General features: G+C 36.2%; 1 protein-coding gene across 1 annotated transcript; it reads left to right on the forward strand.

The window, feature by feature from the left end:
• The first annotated feature begins 367 nt into the window (after positions 1-367).
• LOC137393191 (dolichyl-diphosphooligosaccharide--protein glycosyltransferase subunit 2-like) lies at positions 368-16583 on the forward strand. Its single transcript, XM_068079637.1, has 15 exons — positions 368-467; positions 7156-7349; positions 10802-11000; positions 11110-11173; positions 11269-11383; positions 11923-12012; positions 12168-12341; positions 13935-14065; positions 14245-14448; positions 14567-14678; positions 14772-14864; positions 15136-15332; positions 15580-15740; positions 15851-15980; positions 16364-16583. The coding sequence occupies exons 1-15, from the start codon at positions 461-463 to the stop codon at positions 16374-16376; spliced, it is 1884 nt and encodes a 627-aa protein (XP_067935738.1). The 5' UTR covers positions 368-460; the 3' UTR covers positions 16377-16583.
• The last annotated feature ends 246 nt before the right edge of the window (positions 16584-16829 follow it).

Consider the following 16829-nt stretch of genomic DNA (forward strand, 5'->3'; position numbering starts at 1 on the left):
ATCTGGAATTTTTTGTCATTTCTTGGTATCAATGAGCTCATTTATCAATATATAGTTAAAAAGGAACTAATAAAATTCATTATAGGTTCAAAAGGGATGACTGCAACAGTAAACGTGTTATGGCTAAGAACCGCCTGCCTGTTTAGATACATATAAAATACATGTAATAGTCAATTACGGGTACATAGTAACGTTCTAAACTGGCTACATAGAGTTGCATTCTCATTCTTCTAACACTCCCTATTACAACATTCATAGCAAACCACGGTATATTATGCAGGTGGTAAGGCCTGATTGGATAGTCCAATAACGAATAAATGAGCGCGCTGTATACTACACCATAGCGTTTTCCGCTAAACTACTTGCGAGGGACACCATCTATACTCGTTTCTCGCAAAGTGCGAAGCCGGTGTCCACGGGAAAGAAAAACTACTATTGGTAATCGTGAGCACCAACCAAAATGAATAGTATGTATCTTCTAGTACTAAAGAGGCTTATTTTTTGATTATGCAAATACACAAATTGATATATACTGCAAGCTGTATTTTATGTGGTTTCTCAAGATGCATGGTTTCTCTTGGATGTAATTGCTGAATCGAACGTGTTGCTGCCACGTCGACCACTCATTTGGCAATTGTTATTTCAATACAAAACAATTAATCTCGCAATCATGCAACAATAGTGTTACACGTTAAATATTTGTGGTATGTTTTAAATGCTATGATAATTAACGTGCTTAACGAAATCAACATGGTCAGTGTAGCCAAACTTTTGTATAACGCGAGCTTTTCCGACAGAGTTAACGTGTAAATTTTGCTATTAATTTGAGCGTAATAGAAAATAAAGTTTACTAAAGCCTGCTACGAACGATTGCAAATGTTGAACCTATGTGTAACATGGATTATGTGATACCCATAACCCATTTCGGTCGCATAATGCGCACTTTAGCTGATATAACAATACTATTATACCATTAACGCAGCTAGCAGTGTTATGATTTTCATTTAAGTCTCACTATAACAATTCTGCTTATTTATCAGCGTTCTGTAGTAGTCTCTAGGTCTAGGTCTAGGTAAAACTCGAGCCTTTAGACCCCGCTCGCGGGTAAAAGAAGGCCTTCAAAATGTCTGTCAAAAATTCGATAAAATTTCATGGCTTTCCTCGCAGGTTGCGGGAAGTCCTGGGCATAAAACTATATTGATAAAAACTCGAATTTGACTCAATGGGGGGGGGGTTCCCCGTTAGTTGTTGACCTTGTATTATGATCATGAGTTGTATCTTGTAAATGCTTAAAACTATCAACAAAAGAACTGTGCTTGCTATCCGTTAAAATTTCTAGCATCAATGTCATGCGAGCACTCTTACGCCTTGCCTCCAACAGCTCTAGATCCAAAAACTGCCTTGCTTCCGCAACACTCTGTTTTCCCCTCAAATCTGAAATAAAACGCACAGCCCTTCGCTGCACATTCTCCAACGATGTTATCTGCCTAACTAAATGAGGGTCCCATACCTCACCTGCATATTCCATTATAGGTCTACACAAGGTGAGGTATGCAACCCTCTTCACCTTTCTGGGGGCCTTAAAAAGCACATGCCTCATCATACCCAACCTCCGAGAAGCCTTTGCCGTCACCGAATCAATCTGCAAGTCCCAACTAAAATCACTAGTAATCTCAACTCCAAGATATTTAAAAGCTGATACATTCTCTAACGCTATTCCTCCTAAAAAGTAATCCACAGAACTATCAAGACCGTTCTTACCAAACCTGACTATTTGACACTTATCAGTGTTAAACACCATACCCCAATGCTCAGCCCACCTTTCCAACAAAAACAAATCTTCCTGGAATTTCTGGGAACTATCTAAGCTGTTAACCGGGCAATAAAGAAGGGCATCGTCCGCAAAAAGTCTTATTGTCGATGTCTTTATAATGCTACAAATGTCATTAATGTAAACTAGAAAAAGAGAGGGCCCCAGCACGGAACCCTGAGGAACACCAGAAGTTACTGCAAGAGAACCAGACATTGCTCCCTCCACAACCACTCTCTGCATTCGGTCTCTGGCTGCGGCTAGTCTTTTCAACACAGACAGACACTGTCATTCTAACCGCTTACTAGAGGCAATAATATACAGCCCCCCATGGGGGGCTGTATATCATTGCTAGAGGCAACTAATTGTTTGTGAGCCAACCATTTGTAAACATTTTTTAAGGAGTTTTAATAAATTAGAACTGAATGTCAAAACTGTTAACCATAGTCAAATATGGCTTAAACAAGCTAACACCAGACCTATTTATATGCGTCATTCAACATTGGCAGCCTGTAGTTCCTTTGAGTGTTTTAACTGAATTGTAAGGTCTCTTATTGGTCATTGCATACTCAAACATAATGTTGGTGAAAAGCACGGGCTAGCCGGGTCACGCACTCGAGGATTTCCGCCACGCACATACAAAACACAAACAACAGGGTAGACCCACTTTTCGCGGTCTTCCGCACGAATATTCAAAAATACTAACATATGTCAATTCAATCGGCCAAAGACAATCTACTTATTGGTGAGCAACCTATTAATGTATCCGAATACCTCATCTAAAATAGGCCAACCAAGTTGCATAATGGTTAATACCCATTTTTTCTCTGGAAATATACCTGCTCGTGATTTTTGGCCAAGAATAACCAGGGTTCGTCGTACACCAAAATGTCTCTTACGGGTTCCGGAGGTAGCCCGTACTGTTTATTAAGTTCGGGCATCCATATAAACACCCTGCCCCGAATAGAGGCTACAATGTAAGCTAATCACAACACCATACAATACCTACGCGCTAGTTGTAGTAGTGGTAGTTCATTTGCGTGTTCATGATTTATTCAACAAGTGAATTTGATTGGCTTAAAAAGAGTTTAAGTTTCGGTACGGGGGCAATGGACCCACCCGATAATGTTAGATAATGGACTACCTCCGAAACCCGTAAGAGACATTTTGGTGTATGATAAACCCTGGTTATTATTGACCAAAAATCGCGGGCAGGTATATTTCCAGAGAAAAAATGGGTATTAACCAATTATGCAACTTGGTTGGCCTATTTTATATGAGGTATTCGGATACATTAACAGGTTGCTCACCAATTAGTAAGTTGTGTTTGGCCGATTGAATTGACATCTGTTCGTATTTTTGAATATTCCTGCGGAAGACTGCGAAAAGTGTGTCTACCCTGTTGTTTGTGTTTTGTATGTGCGTGGCGGAAATCCTTGAGTGCGTGACCTGGCTAGCCCGTGGTGAAAAGTAATATCGTAACATTTTGTAACGAGTGAAAATTTTGCTTGAATTAAAAAGGCCAAGTAGCACCTTGTTACTATTAAATAAATTTCTTATAGCATTTAGGCCTAATCATATCACTTTTACTGTTGAGGCTCTGGCAATTTACCACAGGGCCAAGCAAACACTAACATTGCATTAGGTGTGATTGCATTTGCTGGATTTTGAACAGAAAATTTTAGTTAATGCAGTTTAAAACGCAATACATGTAGTTTTAATATGATTACATAGTATACTAGTTTAATAGTATAATAGTATACTAATAATAGTATACTAGTTTTAATATGATTACGTAGTATTTGGTGGAAATTACACAAAAATATTATGGAAACCCCAATTGGTAATGTTGTGCACGACTGATGAGCGATGTGCATTAATTTTGGAACTGTCAGATTTTTTACAATATTGTGTATTCACAATTATTTGATTACACTAATTGAAAAATTTTCTCACAGTTACATCACTTAAACAACATAAAAACTTAGGATCAAAGGTTTTAATATTATGCAATCCACCAATAATTCCTTCATAAACCACTGGTATCTGTTGATTAGCATATTTAGCTGCTCTGTTCTAAGACGTTTTTACAGACAACATTATTTTAATGGTTTCATACATCGTAAAACGCTCATTTAGACTCGATAAAATTTAAGTTGTACAAAGTTCCTCCAATGCAAATATTAGAACATGTTTCTGCAAGTTTTGTTTTCAAGCTCTGATGAACATGTTCAATGCAATTCTATAGATATGCTTGCTTATTACTACTGTGTAAACTCATGAACATTTGAAGATTATCAGTTGAGCAGATGTAAATATCTTACCTCAATGAACAAATATATAATGTACGATGATAGAAGGAAGCGGCAGCATGAAATAATTTATACTTCATTTTAATATCAAAGTATATGAAATTGTGTTAATTCAAAACGTGTAACAATGCACATTTATAAGAAAGCATATTTATAACAATGTGTTTTTATAACAATGCGTGTTTATAACAATGCATTTTTATAGCAATGCATGTTTATAACTAGAAATTCCTCTGTCATACAGCCCACGACCAAAGTGATAATGGAAAAAGAAAAGGGTATTGCTGGTTGAGAAATGCAATATTAGCAGTCAAATGGCACTGCAGTGCAATAGGAGAACTGCAATGGTAGCTGTAATGTACTGGGTGTTATTATGTACAGCAAACAGTAATAATGAAAGGACAAGATTATATGTTTATATCTCTCCCTTGCAATAGAAGAAATGCAATATTAGAAGTAAAATGGCAAGCTGCTGTGTAATATACACAGTTTGAAAGTTGGTTGTGTTGAATGTAGAATGGTTTTGACAGCGACCTGTAACAGAAAGCAAGCATTAGCATTCACGTGTTTTGTGTCTGGAAGTTTTCTGCAAACTAGAGCAAAATAAAGAAATATTCTTGTCATAAAGGGGCATTGTAGTTCGGCCCGAGCTTGTACATATGATGTAAAGAAATTTGGCTAATGTTCTAGCTAATTTAATGAAACCTTCGGTAATTGGACAAAAAAACGTAGGCTGATGAACTGTGTACCACATTTTCGTACCTGTAAATCAATATTGCAAGGTCATAATGTTACGATTTACTAAAGGTAAAACAAACGGTCTACGTTTTACAGAAACCTTCCGCAATTGGACAATGCCATAGACTGGTGAAATGTGCATGTTTTTATACTATCTGTCGCATGGCTTTATGAGCGTTTTTTTGGCTGGTCGTAATTTTGATTAAAAAGGCCTGTAAGGTTTTAATGGCAACTTTAGGCCAAATGAATCTTTCTAGTTATGTATCATCCGATCAGATGGGTAAGTTTTAGGATATTGTCGACAATTTTCGAAGACTTGGTAACATATTTAAGTAGGTGTATAGGTGTTTTGTATCATTATTATAATTAAACGACTCCAAAGAAAAATGTTAAGTTAGTCCAAAGTTAAATTTTTTGATGGGATTTCGGTACGAGGGTTTAAGTAAGGCTGTTGGTGGATACTTTTCGGGAGTTGTGTGCACATGCATTTATCATAAAGTTCCCAAACACACTCGCTTTGCGCGTGTTTAGTCGTGGGACAATATAAAGTTATTATAAAATAATAGGTTGAAGTTATTTGTGGTGTTATTAGATAGGTAGCACTTGTAATATATCAGTAGATTTCTTCAACATTAACCTTTGTGTTAATTAGTAAAAAGCAGCAAACGCTGGTTGTTTTTACTAAAAAATCAGTAGTACCTAGTGCTTTTGTAGGCAAAAGATTTCTGTTTTCAGACTTTTCTATTGTAAGGCTGAGAAAAATACAGTAAGGGAAAAGATGGTAGACTCAGTCGATTTTTCTCATACTTTTATCGTGCATGAAGCATGTCCCTTTCTTGTTGTTTACAGTTCTATATTTTATTCAATTTTCATCCAAAATGTTTTTTGGATTGGCCACCATGTCTTTGTAAGTGAAAATGCTGCAAATTTTTAAGCTGTAAATAGTCAGGGATTTTACTCATGCATTAAAATGTAAAAAAAGCAACCCAGTTGTTACATCCAAGTACCTAAGCTATTCTGCGATAAACTTTGTCTAGTTTTTAAATGCCCTTCCAATAATATTGAAGTGGCACAATACAGTACCATTACTTTGTCTAGCTGTAGAGACACCTGGTATATAAATTTTTAAAAGCGGTCAGTTTCATAGTTATTTTTCTGTATAGATTCTACTGAAATATATAACTGCCATAAAAAATAACAATTGTTATTGAACAGTATCTGTAGACCATAAAAATTAAAGAATAGTTACTTACACAGTTGTGGCCCCTTGTGCATTGAAAGATCAGAGTTCTACAAAAAATAAAAAATAATACTTCACAAAAAAATAATTTGTTTCACTACTACCCGCAATATTTTTTCTTTCCAGTCAAGGTCCTTTAAAACAGCTAACAGTGCTACTGTAACTTGGTTCAAAAACAACTACAGTGTACCCCCGGGTTACGATATCCCTGTTATATAATTTTTGCCTTGCAGCGTGTAACACAAAGTTTTTGTCTCCATCATACAACAATCTTTTTCACCATGCATGCAATATCCAACGGAGATCTCTCACAAAATTTAAATGTTGCAGTCGGTGTGCTGAATATGTTAGAATAACGAAGATGCCGATATGCTGTTAGCCGAAATTCCTGTCAGAACGCCTGAAAGAAATAGGATGCTCGCTCTCTCAGTTCTGAGTTATTTGTTTTAAGTTGTAGTGAAAACGAATAAACAGATGGTGATAAAATTTTAGCCGATGACAAAGTTGAAGTTTAGGAAAATATACTAAAACTTAGCTTTAAGCCTTCAAGTATGTGTTTAGTGAGCTAAATTCATTCAAGTTAAATTCAACGTTTATCTTATACGTCTGTCTTGAAAGGGAAGAACTCCCTATGGTATGTACTGCTCATAGTACATTATAATGTTACATTTTTTTGCAGATCATAACCACTGAATACACTAAACTTCTTGTAGGTAGCTGTAGTTACTAATGTTAACTTATTATTTTGTTACTAATTTTTAAAGTGTACTGTACGTGTATAAACTTTTGATCCCTTTTACCAGGGAGTGTTAGCTTTAGATAATTACTATGGGTTTCTATGCCCTTCTATACGACATTTTCATCTTACGATGCCAACGCTGGAGCTGAAACGAATTGAAATCGTATGGTGAGGATCCACTGTACTTGTTTTAATTAAAACAAGTCTGACTTGTTTTTAATTAAAACAAGTCAGCATTGCTGTAGTGACAGTATGAAGCCTGGGTGGTCATGTAGAAGACTATGTAAGACTAAAGGTGGGTTTGTTTCAATTGCAGGCTGGTTTTGTGTTATTGGTTTGTTGCTGGTGGTGACCAGGATTTCGTCTACAACAGTATCTAGTTACCTGACTGCTGATGACAAAGAGCGCATGCGCAGCTTATTTTCCTCATCTCCTTTCAAGGATTCTATGACGGCCTATTGGTCGCTAAGAGGTCAATCCTTACTCGATGCCATTCCTAAAGATAGCTCAGTAAGTGCTATTTTCATCTTGTTCTGATATCTCAAAGACCTGCAATAATTAAAAAACCTAATAGTATGGGCTACCATATTGAACCATTGAACCTAGACAGGTGCTCAAAAATATCTACTTGGGCTAAAAGTACATGAAGGCAGTCCAGACCTTTTTAAGCCTTAATTAAGTGTTTGACTAGACTTCAAAGCATTACCTTCATAGGCTGTTTTTAAAGGAGATACCCTTTATCAGAAATTGGAGAATTTGTGTAGACACATAATCAAGGTTGCAAGGTCTTTACCTTGACTGTACGATAAATACCACTGGGAAAAATACGGTTTTCTCGTCCACCCTAAATGCCCCGGGATAGAAGGGGAAGAATATTTAAAGTTGAAATAGAGCAATAAATTCAAACTATTAAGCTTCCCGCTGTCTCTGTATGGTCTATCTAAACTATTTCCACTGAAACTAAGAGCACTGAAAGCATTGTTTGAGTGTTCTTTTGAGTAAAATTATTCTCAACCAATATTTGAATGGAGTGAAATACATCAGCAAACTACAGGCTGTTTGTAACCATAAATCCAATCCTTGTTATTTAAGCCGATGAGCTAAAATTTCAAGTACAGTATAAGTATAGGGCTTTTGGTCAGACGAAATTGTGAAACCTGAGTTAGTCGGTGTGATAGAACTGACAAAAGAGCTTCAACTGTTTCGTTGTTTACAGCTCAATTTATTGGAAGATTGATGAACAACACAAACCCATATTTTTCTTGTAAAACTTTGAAATTTGTCAATGCTTTTTTATAAAAAATACAATTAATACTTTTCTCCATTTCTCTCAGAATAGTTACCAGTAAATACCACCTTTTCCAAACCGTCCGGGATAAATTCAATAATTCCCGGGAAAAATCCAGCCCTACAGTTAATATTTGTTCAGTTTACATCTTTGTGCTTATTTTGAATCTGATGTTTTGATGGTGTTCGAAAAAAGATCATGAAGCGTTTTCATGTATATTAGTTTCAGTCTAAGCCCAAGAGTAGCGGACATTTTTGTTTACAGGAAGTTTGATATCAGCTAGGTATTGCAAATTGTAAGAGACTAATAACCTTGTTTTGTTAGGAGTGTCGGGGCCAATCACAAATGCGCATTATTGTCTGATGACTATGAAAGGGAGGTCTCCGACTATAACTCTAGCTAACTGAAGAACTTAATGTTGGAAATGATGTTTTAGCGTGACCTTGTTTACGGACAAATTTATTACCGATGTAAATACCCTACAGGATGAATTTATTCTCGGCGTTAAATTTTGCGAAAATTGCCTTTTTCATGCTATTCGCGGATTAATTTATTCGCGGCTGAACACTGTCACTCTCTATGAAGAGTTAACTCTATTGCGGCTAGCAATAGAGTTAACCCTACCCATGCGCAAACAGCGTATTTCGGTTTCTATTTAGCTTACAACTACTACGAGTCGATCATGCTAAGCTATAAATTTTTTGCTGCGTTCAGAGGTTTTCACGAATATTCATCGATTTGGAGGCCTTTGATGAACCAAGAACTTTTGGTAAGTAATGAGTTTTTTTTAAACCATTCACTAAATTAGTTGAATTTTACTTTGGCTCTTCGGTAAAACGTAATATTTATTTTTTCCATCTCTACCGCTTCGTTATTTGTTTTAGTGTGAGAGAGTTTTCATCATACACGGAGGCACGATGACTGCAAGGGTGGTAGATGTCTTTACGAGCACAAATTTTTTGCCAACTGGCACAATTTTCCAATAGTAAGCCACGAGGAAAGTTCTGATGATAACTCCCTTACCAGACATGTGGTAGCGAGAGAATCGCCTTTAACATCTACCCAAGACAGTGACAGCGGTTTAGAGCTGCTATTACCAAAATAACTAGTCAGAGAGCACTATTACACGCTAGTATTTATTTACCAAGAGTATCAGTTTAATTTTATTGTCAGAGAACCGCCATATGGGCGAAACTGTTTTTATTTACTCCATTCATTGTTTGTAAAATTTTATTTGCATTTGAAAGATTTTATTTGTACACTCATGTTTGTAATAAATTATAATATATCTATACATGAAATAAAATATATAATATCAAGTTTGCCACAGCGATATCAAGAAGTTGTTGTTGAAGAAGGGGTCTAGGTTGATTAGTTGCTTCTCTGCCAATATTCCTGCCACAGTGGATATTACTACTTGTCTTTAGTTTTCGTAATCAGAATACCAGTAGGTGCTGTTTCATTCTCAATCTGCAGTAAACACAAAAAAATATTAACATGTGTAAAGGAAGTACATAAACAGTAGCTGAATTATTTAATGAACGCGATCAGTTTTTAAACAAAAAAATTAATTAACGCAGTTAATTATGGAAAAACGTATCTGCACTGCAAATCAAATACATAACATAAGTTTCAGATCAGAATCATTATCATCCTCAACTTCGGTATTAGAGGTTGATGGAGTTGATTTCAATGTAAAATGACTGTAGGTCAGTGTAGGAGAGATTTTTGCGATGATGATACCATGCCTAATAACTTGTGAAAACCTAGAATAATTTTGTAAAGAAATTTGATGCATTGGCAATGGGCTTTAACTCGAAGCCCCGGCGATGATTTTAAAAAAGTTTTGGAACTCGGCTACGTTTAGTACATCTGCCTAGCAGCTATTTTTGCAATGACGCCATTCTGCATATCTTGTGACACCTTGAATAATTTTTGTAAAGAAATGTGATGTATTAGCAATGGGATTAACTCAAAGCCCCGGCGACTATTTTAAAAAAGATTTTGAAACTCGGCTACAAATAGTATTTATGCTTAGCGACTAGTTTTTAAATTTGAGGCAGTAGTTATTCTTCCTTGGGATTAAAAATAGAACTATTTTTTTGCGGAGTTTAATAATTCACGGAATTGACTTCGCGAAATCGCGAATTTTATATCTATCGAATATTTTCATCCTGTAGCGTATGAGGCGTTGAAATGTGCACGAATGAAAAATTTATGCCTGTCGAGTTATTACTAGAGCTGTGCAAAAATCATTGAGGCTCCAAGTATTTGAAGAATTTAAATTTGATTTTGTACAAATACAGGATTATATCTGTACAAACACAGGAATGGTATAGAATTTTAAAAACAAATGGTACAAGTGATAGTAGACAATTTATTGGTTATAAAGTTGAAATTATTCCTACTGCTTAGATTTATTATTTTAAAATTACCATCAAAGGCAGTTTGGGTAATATGCTCATCATAAGTTGATAAGGCCTTGCATAATGATAATATTATGTCGTTAATAGTATTTTCAGGTAGTAAACACACTACTGAGGAAATTCAATAAGCAATAACAGACAGTAGCAAAAGAGGAATTGAGTACAGCATTCGAATTAACTGTTTCTATCTATACCTCCTACAAACAGTTATTTTTCATAAGATCTTAACATCATTCTGTTGTCTACAGTCTATGTGCAATTCGCTGAAAGCGTTGAATGAAGATTCGCTGGAGGCTATATACTCCCGTATAGAAGCAGCTTCACTCATCAAGTGCTCGATGAGTCACACAACAGCTCAAGAGAACATTTTGAAGGCAGCTCTCACTGAGAAAAATGTGATCCCTTTATATCAGGCTTACACAGCGCTAAATAGCCTCAAAGTCAAAGGTAACACCCATTTTATAATATTATAGATTTTGTGATGTAGCTTATGCGCTTTTTGTAGCGCCTTGCAAAAGCTATCTGGTCCACCATTTCTTCTTTCTTCCATTTATAGTTGACGCTAAGCAAGTGAATGACGCTCTGGAGACTGCTTTGAAGACTGATGACACGCCGACCAGGTAAAACTTTGTGGGCTTTTCTATTTTGTTCAAAAACTATTGGTACCGCCTTTTCATTGTTCTCTCTTGCAATGTTGTGCACTGGCTATTTGTAGCATGGGCTATGCATTTCTTCTCACCACAGCTCTGAACATGGACCTTGAAAAGCGCTATCAACTCATTGAGGATGTCTATGCGCAGGCTGATGTTTATGATGGCAAATATTTACAGGTAGATTTATGCGTAACATTCACAAAATAAAAAATTGGAGATAGCAAAGCGCTGTCGGTTTTTTCAGCTGTGTCACTTTTCTTGGCCTATGTTCATAAGGTCTCTGAGTGGTAGAAATTTTGTTTGCGAAAGTCCAATTAACTTTCAAGAAAGGCTACTTGATTATGCGAGCACAATGTTAGTATTTATTCTATGGCCAGAGCTTTTGAAGGCTGGCATTTTACACATAATTTTTCACTCGAACTTTCCTCCTCACATCCCTACGCACATTATTGTTACGCATATTCATTTTGAAACCTGTTGGGTCTTTGGTTTTTGCTTTTTCTGTTGGTATCTACTAGCTTACTGAACTTCAAACTTGACATTATTCATGGAAATTAGTTTCCTATCATCCTAGTTCTGTTTTTGCGCAGTTTTTATATATCTAACGTTTAACACCAATGTGTGAGGCTTAACAAGAATCTTCAAGAGCTCGCACTATAGTGTTTCTCAAAGATATGTACACTGCCAATTTTTACTAATTGGTATTTTGTTTTTAGTTTGAAGGAGGCCTTTTTACAACTAGTCTGGTGGTTGAGAGCTCCTACAAACTTGCTGCAGCCGCTAAGAAAGCTCCTACTCTGAAAGCTGTAAGTGATGAGTCTATTAGATTTTATAAGTTCACTCTTGTATGGCCTTTTTGTATCTAACATTGGCAATAAGACATTGGTTGGCCTTAGTTTGTTAAGGTTTGTCATTACAAGATTACTCAAGAACTTACAAGAGAATTCATAATTATGTTCAGGAGCAAGTCATGCAGCTAGCCAACTACCTGTTGAGTCGCAAGCATGTCAGCAAGGTGAAGAGCAGCGCTCAGTTGCTGGCAGCCCTGAAAGTCCTCTCCAGTAACGAATTCCAGATTCCTGTGGCTATCAGTCTCGACAAGGCTGGCTCTCTCATCAGTCCAAACAATAAGAAGGTAGATATAGATGGTTGCAACCTGGCGCAACAATTTTCTCCTACATATACAGTCGTTAGTCAATTGTAATATACTTCTAGTAATATAAAAGATTTGGCAGTTTGCGAATCGAGGAGTACCCAAATCAGCCAAAGAATGACCATTGAAATCACTTGCTATGACATAGCATGTATTTAGATGAGAAGATTTTTTCTTTCATGCAAAAATATACGCGATTATTCGTTCTTATTAAATTGTTGAGTTGGTAAATGCAAAATCATTTCACATATGCTGATGGCTTAGGTCGAAACAGAAAAAGCGCAATTATTGTTTTATTAGGTAATGGTACATCAAATATTCGGCGTATGATGGTTGCCCTGGCTAACACAACAAATTGCCATACACAGATCGTAGTCAGTAGCGCAAAGGTATAAATCACGTTAATATTTCTCTCGTGATGTCATTTTTTCCTTTATTCAGTAAAAGCTCACTGAATATATAAAGCACCACAATTTTATATATATATATATATGCTCTACCAATGAATCTAGTTTTTTGTCAAGCCTCTGACGGAAAATGAACCATTCATTGGATATTCAATTCATTTTCATACATTCATAAGCTGGATCTGCAATGTACTAGAATATGAATATGTAAAAGGAATTTCATTATTTCGATCTCTGCTATTACATTGTAATTTTAAGATGGAATTTCGACCGCGGACAGCTTTGCCAAGTACTACCAATCGAATAGTTGCTCTCTCTTAATCTTTATTAGATAATTATAAAACTGTTTCAAGTAGTTTAAATTCTCCTTACTACTGAATTTAGTTGCTCCGGTTAATTCAAATGTTGCAAGTGATTGGTTAAAGCTTCTTACACGTAGTCAACATTGATAAAAATTTGTACCAAAGCAAATATATAATAAAAACCAAATATGATACATTAATTCAAAATTAATTGCGATGAGTAGCCATCTAGCCATTTCATTTATAGTTCACTTCTATGTTTTTGAAAGAAGTTCACAGCGATCAAGTCGGCACATTCGCAAAAATGGTGCAAACAACTTTCTATTCAGATTACTGTGTTTGTATGAGAAAATAAATTTTTAATAATGTGGTAAACATGTACAGTTGCATCATTATTACAGCTTGATATTTCTAGAGAGTATCTGTGTCTGTGTAAATTTTGTAAAAGAACTTATATTGGAATCATAACTAGCTGTTCTATCAACTATTGGTTTTTGTTACAAGTATATCAAGTTGTCAAGTCATATTTTACCAATTACCTGGTTGATAGCAAGTGTTATCAATCATCGCTGATTTAATTATAGTCAAAGCTGAAATCAAATGCTGCCATTGCAACAAATGTTCCATTTATGTTACAATTTCGTGAGGAGCTATAGATGCTGTGTTAGTTTAGATTTAAGTGAGAATCTTGTACCTTCGTTAACTTTATATATGTTGTGATTTATCTTCACTTACAACTTTCATTAATAATTATGGTCATGACAAGAAGAATCGGTGCTTCTAAGAAAAAGTATGCTTTATCAGCTCATCTGTTTAGACTGGTCATGATTATCTGTACTACACGTGTTGCTTTGTTGTTTGAACAGATAGCTATTAGAGTGGGAACTGTATTGGGAGACAGCATTGGAAAGGTGACACTGACTGCAGATAGCGCGCGGCATATTACTGATGATGCCGTAGTCCTGAGCAAGAAACAGCTAACTGTTGCTAGTGATCCGTAGGTTTTCATCACTCAGACTGAGATATCTGACTAAAACAAGCATCACGTAGATACTGCTTGATCTCTGCTTATTTCTTTTAGTTAGGTTTTATGCTTTGGCGTTCGTACTGAATCACATATTGAGTATCTTATCTCTCAAGGTAGTTTGCGTAGTAATTTTGTTTTTTTTATTGCAGCTCAGTCTATAACCTTGACTTCACAAACGTCAAAGCACCATTCGGCTTTTACAAGGTACTGTTCACTGCATCACTCGAGAAACCTGATAGCAAGTTGGTTGGACTTAAGGGAAGCGTTCAATTTAAAGTGGTAACTGACGTTAAGTTAGACTCGGTTGAGATAGGAGTCGGAGATAAAGACCAGTCTGGGCCTAAAACTAGAAGGTAAGCGACAAAGATTGTGTCGCTTGAGCCAGTACAAAGCATCTCATATCTAACTCTAGTGCTGTAAGTGTGCACAATTTCCCCTTGTTTATACAAATATTATGTTCTTGTATCTTAGGGTAGAGTATCCTGCTCAAGCAAAGCAACTCGATGCAGACACACATCAGAAACTTTTCATGAGTTTCTATGTAAAGAGCGCTGCCACATCGGAGGCTATGAAAGTTCACCAGGTAAATAAAAATGGTTTTGTGTCTGTGCGAAATTTAGTTGGTGTATGGATCGATATCTATGCAATGTACATTTGTCTTTTTGCCAATTTCTAGGCTTTTGTGCGATTAACAAATCAAAAAACTGGCCAGGAGATCATCTATGTCGCTACTCCTGATGAAGGCACCAAACAGTATACGTTTGACTTGGTAAGTTGTTTATAATGCTTTTCAAAGTCGTCTGTTTCATTTTTTTCATTTAAAATAATGCATTTTAAGCAATATGCATTCAGTAGTTGTTTTTAGTCTCAGCGCTCCGCACTTGTATCACACGTACACACAGATTCAACACTATTGGCTGTAAGGGAGCTTGGTATTCATGGTTACGAACATTCACCGGTCGATGTTCATACTCATTTGTCACTTTTACCCTTTCAAGATGTTGCTTCCTTTTCTTAGGACTCGTATGTTCTCGTAATAGGATGTGGGTGCCAAGGAGAAAGAATTTGAAAGCAGATCGGGCTTATATAAGATTTCGCTTGTGGTTGGTGATGCTGTGGTGGTAAATCCTATTGACTGGCCCATTGCTGATGTGAAGTTGACGTTCCTCGGATCTCCACCAACGGCAGAGTCTGGAGACCAGTACCAACCCAAACCTGTCATTCAGCATGAGTTTAGGTTGATCTTTCTTCTTTTGTCCATTTTAAGGCTACCATTCTTGCTTGAATGTTGTTTTTACTCTCTGTAATCGGGCTAAATAAGAACATTCCACTCTTATTTTGGTATTGCAATTGCATTTTTAGTAGTCTGAATGCATTGCGTGTCGAGTTGCTTTTTGTACAATAGATCTCAGGGTTAATTCATTCACAGATCTTTGAGCATTGATGGAATTTCAAATTACCATATTATTAAAATATTTCTATAGGCAACCAGAGACGCGACCGTCAGCTGCAGTATCCAATGTTTTCACCATCCTCTGCGCTACTCCCTTCATTCTCATGTTACTGTTGTGGTTGAGAATCGGGGTGAACATATCAAACTTTCCGGTTTCCATTTCTGCCATCGGCTTCCATGTCGGTCTTGCAGGTAATGCTTGCCATCTTCACCTACCTGTGCATGATATTGCAGTGAGTTTTGTGTAAATATAATATCTACACTACTACAAGTTGTTTGAGTACATCTCTATGCATTTTTAGGTATATTCTTCCTTTATTACCTGTACTGGACCCAGTTGAATATGTTTGAGACAGTGCGTTACCTTGCCGTCCTTGGAGTTCCAACTTTTCTATTTGGCAATCAATTGCTGTCAGGTGTGGCATCAAAAAGGTATGTGTTTGGCTTTCATCACACAAATCAATTTTTCTGCAGCATTCAATGCAGTTGATATAAGGTTATCCTTCCAATAGAATACATGCAGAGCATCATGATTTATGAAAGTGAAAAATTCATCTATCTAGTTCACAAGATTCACCAATCATGCAAAAATCAAGTTTCCGATTTGTTGTCGATCAATGATTTCATGTTACATAATGTACAGTTGTAAGTGATTATACAATTAATATACAAGTAATTGCATAATCAGTTACAGTGATAATTGCTGTCTGATTGTTATTTTGCAAAACTGAAAGCTTCTGAACTGGTTGCTAAAAGGTATATTTTGTTGTTTATATTAAACCACCTTTACAGCTGGGATGTTTTTGTTATTGTAGAAAAGCCAAGTGAACATCATCCTGGTTTCAACAGAATTCCAATTGTTAGAAGTATTTTACAATCTGCCATCTTATCATGCTTCACAAAGTTCAGGCATGCCACGCTGTTTGCAGCATTGTAGTTGCTAAGTAGTATTGCTATTTCTTGTTTATTGTACATGTATAGTTCAATGAGAAATATAAACCATACTGATTTATAAAACAGTTGTGTTGTAATTATCTAGCAATATATACGTGCATAGCTTGTGTTGGCGCATGCTCTACATTTCGTTGGTAAATCTGTTGAGCTCATATTACGGAAGCCAGTAATAAAACAGTTTCGCAAAAGCTGTGTATATTTTGCCTCATGACATTTTTGTCAACAGTTTCTTTGAGATTTAGCTAGTGTTTAGTGTCACGTGAGTACTTATTTTCTACACACGGAATGTGTAAGCATAGATGGTGATTGTTACACTAGCGATCCAAA

Source organism: Watersipora subatra, chromosome 4, assembly GCF_963576615.1.
Source record: "Watersipora subatra chromosome 4, tzWatSuba1.1, whole genome shotgun sequence".
Taxonomy (NCBI): Eukaryota; Metazoa; Bryozoa; class Gymnolaemata; order Cheilostomatida; family Watersiporidae; genus Watersipora; species Watersipora subatra.

What these genes read in the sequence shown, in the direction of transcription:
- LOC137393191 (XM_068079637.1), top strand. An exon ending in TCAGTCCAAACAATAAGAAG is followed by an intron (nt 12,342 to 13,934) that starts GTAGATATAGAT and finishes TTGTTTGAACAG; the next exon opens with ATAGCTATTAGAGTGGGAAC. An exon ending in AACAGTATACGTTTGACTTG is followed by an intron (nt 14,865 to 15,135) that starts GTAAGTTGTTTA and finishes TTCTCGTAATAG; the next exon opens with GATGTGGGTGCCAAGGAGAA.